Source organism: Platalea leucorodia, assembly GCF_965183815.1.
Source record: "Platalea leucorodia genome assembly, contig: HAP1_HAP1_SCAFFOLD_437, whole genome shotgun sequence".
In the NCBI taxonomy this organism is placed as follows: Eukaryota; Metazoa; Chordata; class Aves; order Pelecaniformes; family Threskiornithidae; genus Platalea; species Platalea leucorodia.
In genome coordinates this window covers 13,426-30,322 of record NW_028121150.1, presented here as the reverse complement: position 1 = coordinate 30,322, position 16,897 = coordinate 13,426, and the positions used below count along the sequence as shown (strand labels likewise).

Here is a 16,897-nt window from a genome sequence, read left to right as displayed (position 1 = left end):
AGCCCTGGGGCCAGTTCTGTTTAATACCTTTATCAACAATCTGGATGAGGGGATCGAGTGCACCCTCAGTAAGTTGGCAGGCAACACCAAGTTGGGAAGAAGTTCTGTTCTGCTGGAGGGTACGAAGGCCCTACAGAGGGACCTGGACAGACTGGATCCATGGGCAGAGGCCAGCTGTATGAGATTCAAAAGGCTCAGTGCCGGGTCCTGCACTTAGGTCACAACAACCCCATGCAACGCTACAGGCTGGGGGAGGAGTGGTTGGAGAGCTGCCCAGAGGAAAAGGACCTGGGGGTGCTGGTCAACAGCCAGCTGAATGTGAGCTGGCCGAGTGCCCAGGTGGCCAAAAAGGCTGATAGCATCCTGGCTTGTATCAGGAATAGCGTGGCCAGCAGGATCAGGGAAGTGCTCATCCCCCTGTACTCGGCGCTGGTGAGGCTGCACCTCGAATACTGTGTTCAGTTTTGGGCGCCTCACTACAAGCAAGACATTGAGGTGCTGGGGCATGTCCAGAGTAGGGCAACAAGGCTGGTGAAGGGTCTAGAGAACAGGTCTTACAGCTGAGGGAACTGGGGTTTTTTAGCCTGGAGAAAAGGAGGCTGAGGGGAGACCTTCTCGCTCTCTACAGCTACCTGGCAGGAGGTTGTAGGAAGGTGGGGGTCAGTCTCTTCTCCCAAGTAACAAGCGATAGGACAAGAGGAAAAGGCCTCAAGGTACACCAGGGGAGGTTTAGATTGGAGCGAAGGAAAAATTAGTTCTCTGAATTGGTAGTCAGGCACTGGCACAGGCTGCCCAGGGAAGTGGCTGAGTCCCTATCCCTGGAGGTACTTAAAAGACGGGTAGATGTGGTGCTTAGGGACATGGTTTAGTGGTGGACTTGGAAGCGCTAGGTTAATGCTTGGACTCAATGATCTAAAGGGTCTTTTCCAGCTTCAACGATTCTATGACTCTTTGATAATTTGGGAAACATCTCTTCTACCGATCCGCAGAGCCACTGCAATGGCCTCCTTCCAATTTCCCTTTAAACCTTCTCTTGACTCTCATGCCTACAGCAACATAAACTGTATATATGAAATGGAGGGAGAGTGGGTTCTATCAGCCCCTGCTCTACACCCCCTGCCTGCACTGGGAAAGGAAGAAATGGGTTGAAAGGAGAAGTGATCTGGGGCCCAGCTTAGACAAGTGCAGGGTCAGCCAGTCCACTGTGAAGTCGGGAGATCAGGAAGAATCCATGGGCAGAGGCTTGTGCTCTGCCAGACAGCGCCAGAGGATGGGGCTGGCCTGCCGACATGGAGTGCAAAGGAGGTCCTATTTTCATGAGCGCTGTGGAGAAAGGGGGAGTAAGAGGCTATCTGTACTCAGGGAGAGGAAAGTCTTCTTCAATACCATCAAGAAGGAGACTCCCAAAGCCTTGAAGAATGAGATTCCTCTCTCTCAGCTTTAGAGGAACAATTCCACCCAAAGAGAGATACCTTGTCCTATTTCAGATGCACTACGATGGGCAGAGAGACCTTCACAATGTTGCCAGTTTTAGCACCAAACCCTCAGGACACCGGCTTCCTTCTGGACTGGAAGGAGACAGTCAGGTGGCCCCTAGACAACAAGGAATGATCTCTGCAAATCTCCCAGAGGTCTGCAATGAAGAAGCCAGGTGTCGATTGGTCAGTCAGGGCTCCCCTTGCAAGTGCAGAAGAGGAATCCACTCCTCTCCTCTACCTTTAGAAATCCATTTCTGCAATAAGTTGAACTGTGTCCTCAGCTTCATTGGCAAACCCAAGGAAAACTAAGGAGATTACTCTGACACTAAAAACCACCTATCCTTTAGGTGTCCAACATTGTAAAGACAAGGCGGGTAGCATGGAAGTCACTCCACAGAAGCTGCTTTGACTGTTAAACATCTCTTGGCAGCACCTTTTAAGATTTGGTGCTTCTCCCTCACAGAATACTTCACAGAATGGATCTCGACTTCTGCAGGGGTTAGGTCACCGAGCTGCCAGCTATCATTGTCATTAATCTCCCCTCACCCTCTCAGAGCTGCTCTGCTGAGGAACCCTTTAGCACCCAAGGCCATGGGTCCTCGGGGAACGTACCGAAGGCCTTAGAAATGTTCTCCACAAAAGGGGAAGAAAAATCGGAGACTCCTTCAGTCTGGAGGAAGTGCCTCAGCACAAATGGCATTCCCAGCTGACCCACAAAGGCTTTACACGAGCCTTGAAAGGAGCCCTGATAGACTGTTCTTTAGGGGTTGTGGGAAGAAAGGGGATGGTGCTTCACACAAAGTCTGCTGGGCTTCTCTTTCCCCCCGCTAATGCTCCCAGCACATCATAGATTCATGTCAGTGGTTTGTCACATTTCACCTTGATTTTCACTGATTTGGCTGTTTTTAATTCCTGGCCTGCCTGCCTTCTTACCTGCTGCCCTCCTTTGACATTCCTCCTTTCCCTGTGATATTTCTCGGGAAGCGAGACCTGTGTCAGGATCTCTGCCCCTTCCTTTGATGTGGGCTTGTTGGCCCATCTCAGCTAAGCTGCACAGAGCCCGATGGGTCTGAGGTTTTCAGGCTTGTGTAGGTTTTGTGAGCAAAACCAGCAGGACAGGAAGGAGATGGCCCGCATAGGGGAAGGCTGTTTGGAAAGAAGCGCTGCACCAGGAATTCAAACGTTCCAAGCCCTCAGATAATAAATTCTTGACTTGGTAAGGATGAACTCCTTACCAAACCAGGCTTCATTCCACAGGAAAGAAAAGAAAAACAGAAAAAGAAACAAAACCCCAAACACCACAGGAGAGAGAAGGCTCAGTCTCTCATTAGTTTATTTGGTTTCTTTATTTGTTTGCTCTACAAGGTAATTTTTATCCCCCAACTGAATGAACTTCCCTTCTCCGCCTCCCTACCCCCCATCTTTTTCAATCCTGTTATGCTCTTAGGTATTTCCTTTGTTTATTCCCCTCTTCTCTGCTGCTTTTCAAATTTTCTTTTCTTTTTCCCTCCGACAGCCAGAAAGGTTTATCAAAACTGTTCTTCAGCAAGAAAGTTGTCAGTGACAGAGGAGGAATCTGTTTATAAAGCTTTCTGTTCTACCTGACAAAGTTCAAGCTTGGATGGAAGGACAGTCCTGAAAATGGAAGAGTTTTAAACACGGGATGTTTGTCTTCTCCCTCTTTGGCTCTGACTTTCCCTGAAAACCAAACCTTTCCCAGGGAATAAAACTTTCCTCTTTTCTCGCTCTCCTTCTTACCTTTACTTCCCACACGCCTCCGCATTTGTCACCATCTTCATGCCGCCTTCTCTCTGCTTCTGTCCTAATCAAAAGGTTAAAGGCACTTGGCTGAGCTGTTTTATCTTGCACTAGAATGCATTGTAGCTCATCCTAAAGGATACCTTTAAATAGATTAGAATAAAACCGGTTGAGAAACGTCTGTTTTTTCCCCACTGCCTGTAATGGGACTGTTGGGTAGAGAGCTCAAATACAATAACTTGCATCGTGTTTATAGTGGATCCCTGCTCTAACCCCCGTACTACGTTTGCTCCTAGGGCATAAAATGGGGCCTTCTTGCTCTAGCTTGATTCTTCTCTCCTCTCTTCTGTTTTCCTTCCAGCTTTTGCGTGAATGTCTCCGTGTATACCTTTTCTCATCCTTCTACATTCTTTCGTTCTGTCTCATCTTCTTGTAACCTCCTGAAGCATTGTTTCCTCCACTGACCATCTGCCCTTGCTCACTGCAGCTCCGATGTAGAAATGTTGAACCACACACCTGTCACAGAGTTCCTTCTCTTGGGCTTCCCCTCCCGCCACCATCAGCAGCGCCTAATGGCAATCCCTCTCCTGGCTTTGTACCTGGTGATCTTAGTGGGAAACTTGCTGATCATTGCCCTCGTTCTGCCTGAAAGAGACCTCTGCAGGCCCATGTACTTTTTCCTCTGTAACCTCTCCTGCTTGGACATCTTCATCACTACATCCATCATACCCAAAGCCATAGGAAACTTGCTGATGGGCAGCAAAGCCATTTCCTTCCCAGGCTGCTTAACTCAGGGCTACTTCTACTCCCTTCTGGGCTCAGTCGAGTTTGTCCTTCTGGCTCTCATGTCCTATGACCGCTATGTGGCCATATGCCACCCTCTGCAGTACCCCATGCTCATGAACGGTCAGCTTTGCCTTCAGCTCCTCTTGGGCTCGTGGATTGCAGGCTTCCTGGCCACCATTGTCTCCACTGTCCTGGTTGCCTTCTGCAATGCCAATTGTATTGACCACTTCTTCTGCGACAGCGTGCTTTTGATCAAGTTGTCCTGGGCACAAACACAGATTGTTGAGCTGATCACCTTCATGGCCTCATCCATCATCCTGCTTGGCTCACTGGGCCTGACAGCAGTGCCTTACCTTTACATCACTAACACCATACTGAGGTTGCCCTCAGCTTCCTCATGGCACAAGGCATTCTCTACATGCTCCTCTCACTTCACCTTTGTCATCTTGGGCTACGGCAGCTGCATATTCGTGTATGTCCGGCCTTCAAGTCACCACATTTCCTACAACAAGGCAGTGGCCCTTCTCAACACAGTGGTAGCTCCTTTGATAAGTCCCTTTCTTTTCAGCCTGAGGAACCAGATGATGAAAGATGCCCTCAAGGCACGCTTGAAGAGAAGGGTGATCATCTTCAGGCAACACTTTTCCATCTAAGAAGAGTTTTTGTAAGTGGACTTTGGAAGGGGACAGGGGTGGGGAGGGCAAACACCTGATGATGACATATTTGCAGGAATGCGACCTTTCTTTCTTAGCAGTGTAAAGTTTCCTGAAATGAATATCACACCAGGTTCTCTCCTGCAATACATCACCATAAGAAGACCCTACCTAGCAATGCCTTTCAAATAACCTACAAGCACTTTACAAACCCTGGTGAATACCACAATGGCATTTTCTACGTGTGGAAACCGAGACAGAAAGCAACAAGCAGAGGGCTTCATGTCTCCATGGCACACCCAAGTCTCAACAAGCTTCACCCTCCTCCAGTTCTGATGCAACTTCTCCTTGCTTCTAAACCTGGTTTCCTGATTATTTTGGTGGCAGATCTTTGTTGAACCTCTTCATCTTTAGGAAATGACAGAAAATAGGTACCTCTAGGCAGCAAATATCTGAGGCCCTTGTCTTGCTCTAACGGCATGTCCTCCAGACTGATCACCTTATTTGCCTCCTTCACACCAGGGAAAGGGCTGGGTGCAGCTGTGGGCATCGTTCCTTCAGGAAAGTGCTCCTTAGAGTTAAGGCACAGCTCCCTCTGAGAGCTCTTCCTTACAAGACGTAGGAACAAGGCTGTGCCAGGCGTTGCTTCCTCTAGTCTGTACAGACACAAACTGTATTTCACGCCACACGTGCATGCAGAACATCCTTACTGGCAGCCTACAAAACAAAACAAAGCACACCATACAGACCTCACTTGATTTCATGTACTCGGGGTGGAAGAAACACGTAAGTACAGGACTATGTGTCTGGGCTGCAGGGAATGCTGATGGGGCCAGATGAGACCCAGGAGACACGGAAGTTGTGCACAATGAGCAGCATGGCCTGAGAACCAGCGTCTCCTCCCTGTAATAGATGTGGACAGCAAAGACCATACTTCCTTAAGTGGACAGAAGTCCCCTAAATAACTGTCCACCTCCCTGGCACTTGAGCAAGATGAACAATGGAGGTTTTTTTTTTTTTTAAGTGACTAAATTGAAAATGCACATAAATAAAGAGTAGAAGCATCCCAGTTCGCTTTGAGGACTTTATTAAAGGAACAAAGAACTCTTCTGCTGTACTTGAAACCAGTTCTTTCTTTTGTAAAGCCAGGAGGTTAGTACCTGTTCTGTGGGTTGCCAGTGACCTGAAGACAAAACCAGTCTTAGTCAGCTCAGACAAATTTTACCTTGAAAGTACCTCTTTCTTTTGATTGATGAGACTGACTCATTGCAAATGGCTTCTGTGGAGACATTTACAGCGATCTGAGATGAATCCCTCCCAAATCACCTCCTCTTGGTTCCTCCTGCTACCCATGGGAAGAGAAACATTTCCCATTCATGATTCATCAGGTCCTAAGGTGGGTGACTGTATGCTCACCACTTAACAGATCTCTCTCCACTGGCCACAGAAAAGGGCCTCAGATCAGATGCTTAATTTAGAGATCAGATGTGAGCTTAGGTCTTCATGTAGGTTAAGTTCAGACCTAAGATTTTGACCTTTAGACTATTACTTTCCTATTCATCTGTGCAGAAATTCTCTGATAAACCACCCCCTTCCTAATCTTTTTTTCTGTTAGCCAAGGGGACCATGTGTTCATATGGAGGAAGAAAGATGCAGCACAGCACTAACTGCTTTATGCACAATGGTCTTCTCATCAGCAGCACTGCTCAGGTTTCCCTGTGAGAAGTCTGTGCCCCACTAGCGTGCCACAACTGAGGCACTGCAGCCCAAGTGTGCACTGCCAGGAGGAGCCCCATGTCTTGTCACAGGATTGTGACATTTTTGGATTACATGAGATGTGATGGGACAGCTTGCTGAGCTGCGGTGCTGCAGTGGAAGGATACAGGTTCTGCAGGAGGGAGCGGTGGGGAGGATGAGGGTGGGGGGATGCCCCCTGTGTGAAAAAGCAGCTCAGATACGTGGAGCTCCTCTATCAGCTGGGCAACAGGTTGAATTAGCTTGTGTGAGTGAGGATGAGAGGAGGAGTGAGTAAGGGTGACAGTGTCTTGGCAGTTACCAACTACTTGATCAGGCAGAGTAGGCAGAAAAAGTCTTCTGACAGCAACCACAACAAGTCTCCAGGTTAATGAGCAGGTTTCTATGGGGAGCTGTAAGTGCCCTGGCGTTCACTGGCCAGGCAATTCAAGAAGGTGCCAACAGTCTGGAGGATCTTGGGATGACTTAGCATAGCTGCCAGGTGTGCCAAGAAGGGTGATGCTCGCCTGGACCTGGTCCTGGCCAACAAGGAAGAGCTGCCCAGGGATGTGATCATCAGTATCTGCCTTGGCTGCTGTGACCAGGAAATAGGGGAGTCCCAGATGTCAAAAGAAGACCCGCAGCAGAGCACAGGCTGGTGGACTCCACAGAAGAAGACTTTATGTTGCTCAGGGACTGATACAAATGGTGCCGTGGGGAGCAGCTCTGAAGGGTGAACAATATAAGGAAATCTGACAGTCATTACAGAACAGACTCTTCCAAGGACAAGAATGATCTCTCTGAGTTCCCATGAAAAAAAAAACATTCATCTTGTGAGGCTGCTTCTCTGAGCTGACAGAGCTCCAGGGCAAAAAGTCAGCACCCAGGAGCTGGTAACAGGGGAATCTGCAAGGAAGGAATTGGAAACCTTCCCCCAGGACGAAGGGAGGATGCCAAAGCCAAAGGTCCCATAGGCTTGAGAGATGCAGGGATGGGTAGCAAAAGCAAAATGAGCTTATAGATGCATGCCTCAGCCTAGCAGATGGGGATTCCCCCTGCTGGGGGTGGCTGTGCCAGTCCATCTCCATAGGTCTCAATGGTGCAGACTCTCCTTGAAGACATTCCTGCAACCCAAATACACTGGGATTCATGCAGAACTGGCTATTCAAAATCAAGCATTTGATTCACTTTGCCTCTTTGTTTTGACATCTTCTCACTTTGAATACACTCCTGAAATCTCTCTAGGAAGCCACATAAGAATTGACGCCTAAAGGAAAGTTATGCCGAGGCTTGGCTCCTTGTGGTGCTTTGCGTGGCAATGAGCCCTCTGGTGCCGAGTTCCTGAACTGCAGCTCCTGAAAGGCTGACCAAGCCTCCAGAGGAGTAAAAGAAGCACAGCTGAAGGTTTGGGAAGGTGTTAGCAGGCCCTGCTGAAGGCCATCACTGAAGAGACCATGCAGGGAATGAGCAGACAAGGTTCCTGTCCCTGGGGGCTGGTGAAGCAGGGAGTCGGAGGCCCTTGGCACAGGAGGACATTTCAATGTGAGATGTTTTCACACTGTGAAAGCCCTTGGTGTGCTTCGCCAAGCAGGATGGCCAAGCCCTGACCCCCATCCCCTGCAGAAGGGGATCCTTTCCCTCTTGTGATGCTCTGGGCTCTTCCTGGGGGCATTGTGATGTGGGAGTGTGTGATGGCAGGCGCAGGTCAGTGGTAGGACACCTGCCAGGCTCTATGGAGGGTGGGCGAGGAGGAGGCAACAAGGCGCTGGAGCTGTAAGGACCTCATGTCCTCTCGTGGGTCTCAGTGGAAGAGACAGAAGCCATAGCTGAGTGGACAAGGGTCCCAGTTCTGTTGGGGTGTCAAAGCCCCACCAAGGCCCTTGGCCCTCCCCACCACAGCTACACTGACCTGTGCCTGTGCCTGCTTCCTTGCTTCCAGCACCAAGCTCTGTGTCTCTGGGCATTTGCCCATGCCTCTGAGTTCCCCACAACCCATCCCGTTTCTTCCAAAGCCTTGCTAATGCTGCTTTCTCACCCAAGAGTTCCAAGCCCCAGACATGCTAGAATCCTCTGTTTAGCTCCCCATCCCAGCACTCAACTGCCCATCCTCCTTCTGCTGCTGCCTCCAAATCAAGACTCAACCTATTTCACTTCAGCATGACAGCCCCCGACATGTCAAGTCTTCTTCCTGCCTTCAATGCACTCACTGCTGCACCTGCACTGCTCTCCCCCTGCATGCCCCTGTGTCTCACCAACCCTTCCTCTTCCCCTGCAGTGGTGGGACCTCACCCCAGGAGGGCTGTGCATCCTCCAGGCTCAGGGAGGTTTTCTGACACCCACCCAAGTGTGAGGAGTGAAGGAGGGGAGGAGAGCCAGGTCAGGTCATGGGGCACGACTGAGCACAGACACCCCAAGCAGTGGGCGTTCCCCATCTGTCAGGCTGAGCCATGCACATGCGATGGAAATGCCTGTATCATCCCTGATTTGCACAGGAGGGGCCTTCCGTCCTGCCATCTTCCCAGGACAATCTTCTTCTTCCTCCTCCACCATCAGACATCCACTGCTCTCCATTGTTGGCTTCAGACAGGGTTTTAAGGATTTGCAGAAGCCATCAGCCACCCCTCTCCTTTCTCACTGACATCTCCCGACCTCTCTTCCAGACCTACACATGGCCAATCACTGCTGCTCAGGGCCACTCACTCTTCAGAAGAGGCGTTCAGCACTTTGGATCATCCTGGTGCTTTTTATATCTTCCTCGCTGCCTCCAGGGCTCGTGGTGATCTTTCTGGACCATGACAGGGCTTTTTCACCACCTCTTAGGAAGAAGTTGTCTTTTTTTTTTTTTTTTTTTTTTAAAATAGGTACTGCTGCTTTTAGGGAAATCACAGAAACACCTGATGAATTACTGATGCATCATCCGCAGAAATCTCACCAGGTTTGCATGTCAAGAAATGGGATGCCAGAGGCCAAGGGAAGGATGGTCTGCGGACTGTCATGGCATTTGGGTACCTGAAGTGTGTTCTGTTTTCCCTCTCTCCCGGACACCTAAAGAGGACTCACACTTCTCTGCACTTCAAGTTCAGGCGTTCCTGGAAATCTCAGGAGGCATGGCATATTGATTCCTGGATTCAAGGAGCTGGTCAAATGCCTTTTGTCTCTTTCCACAATGACGGATTCAATGCCAGGCTCATTTGTAGACTCTGTACGTGGATGCTGACATCCTTGAGCAACCGGCTCTGAATGGATTAACACAGTAGGCTGTTATTCTTGGAGGGTATAAGGATAGGAAAAGAGAATAGGCTTTGGGCAAATGAGAAGGGAAGCAAAGGATGTGGTCAGGGCTGTTTGGGGACACCTGTGAAGCAGCCCTCAACCTGATGTGAATGACTTCTGGGGTCACGGAGAACCTGAGCACTCTCCCGAATTGGAAAACATGAAGGGGAAGGAAGGACAGCATCATTCCGTCTGGAAGGGACCTCAGGAGGTGTCTGGACCAACCTCCTGCTCAAGGCAGGGTCAGACGGACTACTCAGGCCTTTATCCAAACACATCTTGATCCCATTCCAGGACAGAGCCAGTGCACACTCCCTGGGAAACAGCTTCCAGCACTTGACTATCCTCATGCTGGAATAATTTCTCCCTCTATCTAGCCTGACCTTCTCTTGTTTCAGCCCACTGCCTCTTGTCCTTGTGTCATGGACATGAGCCTGACTCCATCTTTGTGGGAACTGTGTAATGCTGCTACATGTTTCTCACAAGATCTTCTCTACTCCCGTCTGAACAAGCCTAGCTCTCTAAGCCTCTTCTTACAATAAAAGTTCTCCTATCCTACTGACCTTGGTGGCCCTCCACTGAACTGGTTCCAGTATGTTGAGGTCTCTCTGGCATTGTGGCATGTCAAAACCTAGGAAAATATTCCAGATATGGTGTCAAAAGTGCTGAGCAGACTGGCTGTGCTCCGGTTCATAAAGCCCAGGATGCTGTTGGCCCTCTTTCCTGATTGCTCCTCTTTTGCCTAATGGAACCCAAGGACCACCAAAGGCTTTCCACAGAGCTGCTGCCCACCTGGGCAGTCCCTGGCCTATGTTGTGTCATGGGCTTAGTCGACCTCAAGGCCACAAATTATTGGCTATCTTGAGATTCCTATTGGCCCATCACTCCACCTTGTCTTTGTTCTTTGGGATGGCCACCCTGCCCTCCAGTGCAGTGTCTGCTCTCATCAATGTGGTGTCTTCTACAAATGTTATGAAAAAGCACTCTCTCATCTCCTCTGGGTCATTAAAAACACGTTAAACACAGCCAGTGGAAGGACAGACCCCTGCAGGACCCTGCTATCTAGATGCCTCCAGGCAGAGTACCACGCATTGATCACGTCCCTCTGAGCTTGACCATCCATCTGGTTATTTACCCATCTACTTATCCACTGAGGCAGACCACAATATCCTAACTTGGGCATGAGAATATTGAGGGTGCGTGATGTTGAAAAGTTCACTGACTTCCAGGTTAAAAGATAACCACTGCTCTCCCTGGGTCCAGGATTCCTGTCCTTTTAGCACAGAAAGCAAAAAGGATGGTGAGAGACAAGCTCCCCTGGGTAAATCTAATCCCCTTCTCATCCAGAAACCCAGAAATGGGATCCGAGTGGACACATTCTGGGGCACAGCCTTTCACTCCTCTGCACATCCTTTGGGCATTTTGAAAGGTGCATGCAAAGTTTGCATTTTCCCCATTGTCAGGGCGTTCCCACAGACTCCCTGACCTTTGAAAGATGCTGGAGAGTGGCCTCGCTTTGCCATTGGCCTGCTCACTCAGCTCCCTGGGATTCTGCCCCTCCTGTCCCATACATTGGGAAGAATTTGCTCAAGCGATCCCTGACTTGATCCCCATCCACTGCTGGTTGATCTCCTCCAGAGTCCTGCCCTGAGTCACAGAGGCCTGGGAGACCTTGCTGGGGAAGACTGAGGCAAAGAGGACACACAGAGACTGTAAGGCAGTGTGGAGTGGGAGGATGATGAGAGCTCACTGCATGGGAGAGATCTTCACAGCCCTCTACATGGTAAGTCTCTGGATGCAGGGCGATGTAGCTTTTGCTCATGGAGGAAAATCCAAAAGGTAGCACGTCCCACACCCTATGGGATCTTTCAGGAGGAATCTCACAGTTTCTCTGGTGTAGAAGAGGAGGACACGCTCCAGAGCAGGGACTCCCTGCTGCACCATCAGAGAGACAGAACAGGACGACCGCCTTAATTTTGACAAGTCACTGAGACTGCTGAACTGTAAATTTGAGTGACCAGCAGGTCTTCTGGGTGTCTCCTGATGTGTTTTCAGGCACTCCTCTGCCTATGGACAGCACCAGAATCACCTCAGCTGGACACATTGGGGTTAGGGACTTGTCCTTTTTTCCACCTGCAAACAGGAATATGCACCCAGCCAGTGCCCTGCAAACAGGCAGGTTTCTGGAGGGCCAAGGTCAGTGCACAGAGGTTGGGATGGGGTCTGTGAGCACTGACAGGGAAACACCTCTCAGGACAAAAAACTACAGGCAGCAGGGATATGATGAGGGAATGAGAGGAAACTAAAACGAGAAATGTTGTGGGAGGGAGAATACAGAAAACTCTGTGTGATCCCCTCCACTGCAGACCCCTTCCTCTGAGCAAGTCCCCTTGCCTCCTCTCCCACCCACCAAAGCCTCTGCCCTCAGGGCTGTGGGGTCCAAGGTGTGAACCACCTCCTCTGCAGCCAGAGCTCCAGCAGAGCCATGGTGCAGCTCTGCAGCCACGGGCCCAGTTCCCTCTGCAGAGCGCAGGGGCTGAGAGCAGCTGCCCGGCAATGGTGGTGTCTGGGAGGTGGCGTGCACAGCTGGGGAAGGGGAACGCTGTCTGAGTGCCCCAATGCCTCTGCCCTGGCCTCTCTCAGCCACACCCTCAATGTATTTTTCTTTGTGTTTCAACTTCTCTGTGTTATTGTTCTTTCATTTTTGCTGCCAGGCTCTCTGGGGAGGTGGAGTTTCAGCTGCAGAGTCACACACTGATTTTGTGGGTCCTTTCATGCAGGTGTGTCCATCCGAACAAGTGTCCCAGCTTTCCTCTAACATTTGTGGCTGTGTGCAATGCATTCTGTGGGGCTGGAGAATAAGCTGTTTTTCCCTTAATCAGACGGTGTCATTAGGACACTTGGCTATCTCCCTGAGGTTTTCTTCCAAACTTCCCTCCAGGTTGCAAACCTGTCCTATAGCACCTTTGTGTTATCTGAAATCCTCATGAAGTGCAGAGATGCTATGACAGAGAATGTTCTTTTGGGTTTGTGGAATGAGCCATGTGTGTCCTTGGCTAGAAGTGGGGTGCTGAGACCGTGAGAAAGGGTAAGACATTTAGTGGTCTGCCCTGGATCCTTCTGCTCACAGCAGTGTCTGTTTTTTTTTTTTTAAGGGTAACACAAGAGTGATATCAGCCCCCATCTCATGAAGAACAAGCCCACGGCAGAGCTTGTAGGGAACAAGTCGGAGGGACAGACCAGCTCCCCTCAGTCTCCACTAAGCCCCAGGCAATCCTTTTGCCTCGCAGGACTCGCTCTGCTCTCCCTGAGTGCAGCAGAAATGCTGAGGTTTTCTGACATCCAAGAACACTCCCCAGGTGAGATGGGGAGAGCTTTAAAAACATTTGCGCACATGCAGAGGCTGTTGCTGTCTGAGCTGCCCTGGGGTTACAGATGTACCCATAAGGTGCTTGGAAATGTGACCCAGGGCTCCCTTCTGGAGCATTAGTTGGTCACCAGGAAATCCCCAGGCATCTCGGTTGAGGCATCTTCTGTCTCTCCATTTACTGCAAAGGGAAGCCTAGACAACTCGATTAGAGGTAGACATCTGCGTTGAGGTGTTTGGTGCTGGGTAAGGACAACCTTGTCCCTTTCTGCACCTAAAATAGAGTGACAATTCATGCACCGCGGAGGGAATGTGAAGGGAGTGTGTCTTGCTGATTTAGGGACTCCTTCCAGAAGTGCTGGTAACACAAATATGTTGGCCATGCAGAAAGAGAGCATTTCCCTGAAGACGGTCACCCTTCTTCTCTGGAACGGTTGAGAGAGCTCAGCCCCTCAGAGTGTGACCGGCTGTGTGAAAGGGCGAGCAGTGGCAAGGCCAGTCCTGGGCAGGGAGTGTTTTAGGGCACTGAACTCCATGTGAGACACAAACATACTCTTTTTAATGTTATAGGCCTGATTACGACGGAACAATTCAGAAAATGTCAAAAAAAAAAAAAAAATGAAGCCACGAAGAAATTAAGGAAACAATTTAAAGGGAAGGAAATGTTCTACTTCTGTGGTGGGTTGATGCTGGTTGGATGCCAGGTGCCCACCAAGCCGCTCTATCACTCCCCCTCCTCAGCTGGACAGGGGGAGGAAAATATGAGAATATGAGAAAACGCTCGTGGGTCGAGATAAGGACAGGGAGATCACCATCAGTTCCTGTCATGGGCAAAACAGACTCAACTCGAGGAAATTAATTTCATTTATTGCCAATCAAAAGTCAGAGTAAGATAATGAGACATAAGAAGAATCTTAAAACGCTTTCCCTCCACACCCCTTCCTTCTTCCCAGGCTCAGCTTCCCTCCCGATTTTCTCTACTTCCTGCCCTGCGAGCGGTGCAGGGGGACAGGGAATGGGGGTTGTGGTCAGTTCATCACATGTTGTCTCTGCTGCTCCTTCATCCTCGGAGGGGGGCACTCCTCACACTCTTCCCCTGCTCCAGCGTGGGGTCCCTCCCGTGGGAGACAGTTCTCCACGAACTGGTCACACAGCTCAGCTAACACTGGTGGTGTCCTCTCCTGGGCACTTGCCAGACCAGCCCAGACCTTTCCCGGCTCTTCCCATCTCCCCTGCCCTCTCCGCAGCCCAGCCCCGCAGAGCAGCCCAGCCTGGGCTGGCCCCACGGCAGTGCCTGCCGCAGCCCACAGCCCCAGCCCCTCTGAAGGGAGCAGAGAAGGGTCAGCCTCCCCATCAGCCCCAGGGCCGGAGGCTCAACATGGCATGAGGAAAGGGAGGTTAGGGAAACTGCAGGAAGCATGGTCTCTGGTCCAGGAGATGCCACAGACTGACCATGCCCCATCATTGCCAGTCCCCCTCCCCAGGCCAGCACAAAAGTCCTGGCCAGGGCACAGAGCAGCCTGCCCCAAGCGGATGCCTGCAGAAAGAGGTTTCTCTTTCTGATGGATTCCCCCCTGCAGGCACAGAAATGCTCCCTTGCTCTTTTCCCTGGCCATCCCTTTCCCCTGGCCAACTTGTCTTGGTTCCCACCCCGTGCTCTCCACAGGCCCCTGAGCTGGCAGTGCTGCTCTGAAAAGACCAGGTCCTGCTGTTGTCCACAGCCATGGCTCCAGGGAAGCAGCAGCCCCAACGTGAAGGTGGCAGAAAGGATCTGCCCACTGAGGCAGCGAGGGGCATCCCTGAGGTCCACGAGTGCCTGCTCCTGCATGTGGCAGCTGGGCTCGTGGCTCCTTGACCCCTCCTGTATGCTGGGGCTGCACCCCCAGCTCCAGCGGAGTTGTACGAGATGGGAGCAGAGTCAAAGAAACTTCTGCTGGATTCTTTATTGTGTTTCCCTAGACAGGGAGCCTGGCTCCATATCTATGTGAGGTCTTTTGTGTCAGAAAACACTTGCAGGGGAATAATAATATTATTATTTAAGGGGAAGTAACATAGGACGTAAAATAAACAAAGAGAAAAACAAGACACATATGATCAAAAGAGCATGCGAGCTTTTCCTGAGAATGATGGCCACCTTACTGATGGTGCAGTAGTCCGTGTTCAAACAGTTTCCGCAGGGCCTCTTTGATGTCTGTGTTCCTCATGCTGTAGATGAGGGGGTTCACTGCTGGAGGCACCACTGAGTACAGCACTGCCACCACCACATCCAGGGATGGGGAGGAGATGGAGGGGGGCTTCAGGTAGGCAAGCATGACAGTGCTGACTAACAGGGAGACCACGGCCAGGTGAGGGAGGCATGTGGAAAAGGCTTTGCGGCGTCCCTGCTGTGAGGGGATCCTCAGCACAGCCCTGAAGATCTGCACATAGGACACCACAATGAAAACAAAACAAGCAAAAAAGAAGAAGGTGCTAAATATGACAAGCCCAACTTCCCTGAGGTAGGCATCGGAGCAAGAACGTTTGAGTATCTGGGGGATTTCACAGAAGAACTGGTCCACAGCATTGCCTTGGCAGAGGGGGAGGGAAAATGTATTGGCAGTGTGCAAGAGAGCATGGAGAAACCCACTGCCCCAGGCAGCTGCTGCCATGTGGACACAAGCTCTGCTGCCCAGGAGGGTCCCGTAGTGCAGGGGTTTGCAGATGGCAGCATAGCGGTCATAGGCCACGATGGTGAGAAGAGAATACTCTGCACCAAACAAGAAGAACACAAAGAAGACCTGGGCAGCACATCCTGCGTAGGAGATGGCCCTGGTGTTCCAGAGGGAATTGGCCATGGCTTTGGGGACAGTGATGGAAATGGAGCCAAGGTCGAGGAGGGAGAGGTTGAGGAGGAAGAAGAACATGGGAGTGTGGAGGCGGTGGTCACAGGCTATGACTGTGATGATGAGGCCATTGCCCAGGAGGGCAGCCAGGTAGATGCCCAGGAAGAGCCAGAAGTGCAAGAGCTGCAGCTCCCGTGTGTCTGCAAATGCCAGGAGAAGGAACTGGGTGATGGAGCTGCTGTTGGACATCTGCTGCCTCGGGGCATGGGGCACTGCCAAGGAGGAAAGGACAGCGACAAGTTAGGGGAGACTTCTCTGAGGATAATCAAAGCCAGTTCTCATGGAAACCCCTCTGCACACTGTCTCACTCCATTCAGGAAGACCTTTGGCAGTTCCCTTTCACAAGCTCTGGTTGGTGCTGGCTGAGGGTGCCTCAGGGAGCAGAAGGCTCTGCTGAGGGCTCTGCAGGAGTCAGTCCTGCCCTACAGCAGTAGGTAAATAGGAACACGGGGTGATCTCAGATTAAATCCAATCCTGATATCAAAGAGCTTTTTGGCATTGTCACACCCAATTCACCTGACTGCAGAGCAGAGCTGTGGGGGTTTTGGTCTGTGCCTTCTGTTCTGGTTGCCCAAGCTCAGCTGAGGAGTGGTTTGAATGCAGCAATGCCTGGCATTTCTGCTGCACTGCAAGGGAAACCTTGTGGGTGCTGAGATTGGGCACAGGGACTGTCCCTTAGTGCAGAGTGAGGACAGCCGCTCTGTCCATCAGCCCTGCTCTCAGCTGCCCTGTGCTGGCAGCTCTTCCACCTGGAGGACTATCGCACTCGGGTGTTCCCCCCAAAAGAAAGAGGACAGTGCTGGGAGCAGAGGAATCCAGTTTCCCAGTGCAGATCTCCAAACCCTCACCCCATCTCATCGTACCTGAGGAGGATCTCAGCTCTGTCCTCCCAAACAGGGGCACAGAGGGCTGATTACAGCTGCCTGTATGCAGCCACCCAGCAGGAATTTCTTTGGCCTTAGCACC

At 50.9% G+C, this 16,897-nt stretch overlaps 2 protein-coding genes across 2 annotated transcripts; one reads left to right on the top strand and one right to left on the bottom strand.

Moving 5' to 3' along the window:
- Positions 1-3,736: 3,736 nt before the first annotated feature.
- Positions 3,737-4,675, top strand: LOC309604185 (olfactory receptor 6T1-like; the record flags this gene model as incomplete). Its single annotated transcript, XM_082339117.1, has 1 exon — positions 3,737-4,675. One exon carries the CDS (start codon positions 3,737-3,739, stop codon positions 4,673-4,675), a length of 939 nt encoding a protein of 312 aa, XP_082195243.1.
- A 10,509-nt stretch (positions 4,676-15,184) lies between these two features.
- On the bottom strand, positions 15,185-16,120 carry LOC309604184 (olfactory receptor 14J1-like; the record flags this gene model as incomplete). The annotated part of the gene is made up of 1 exon (XM_082339116.1): positions 15,185-16,120. One exon carries the CDS (start codon positions 16,118-16,120, stop codon positions 15,185-15,187), a length of 936 nt encoding a protein of 311 aa, XP_082195242.1.
- Between the last annotated feature and the right edge of the window lie 777 nt (positions 16,121-16,897).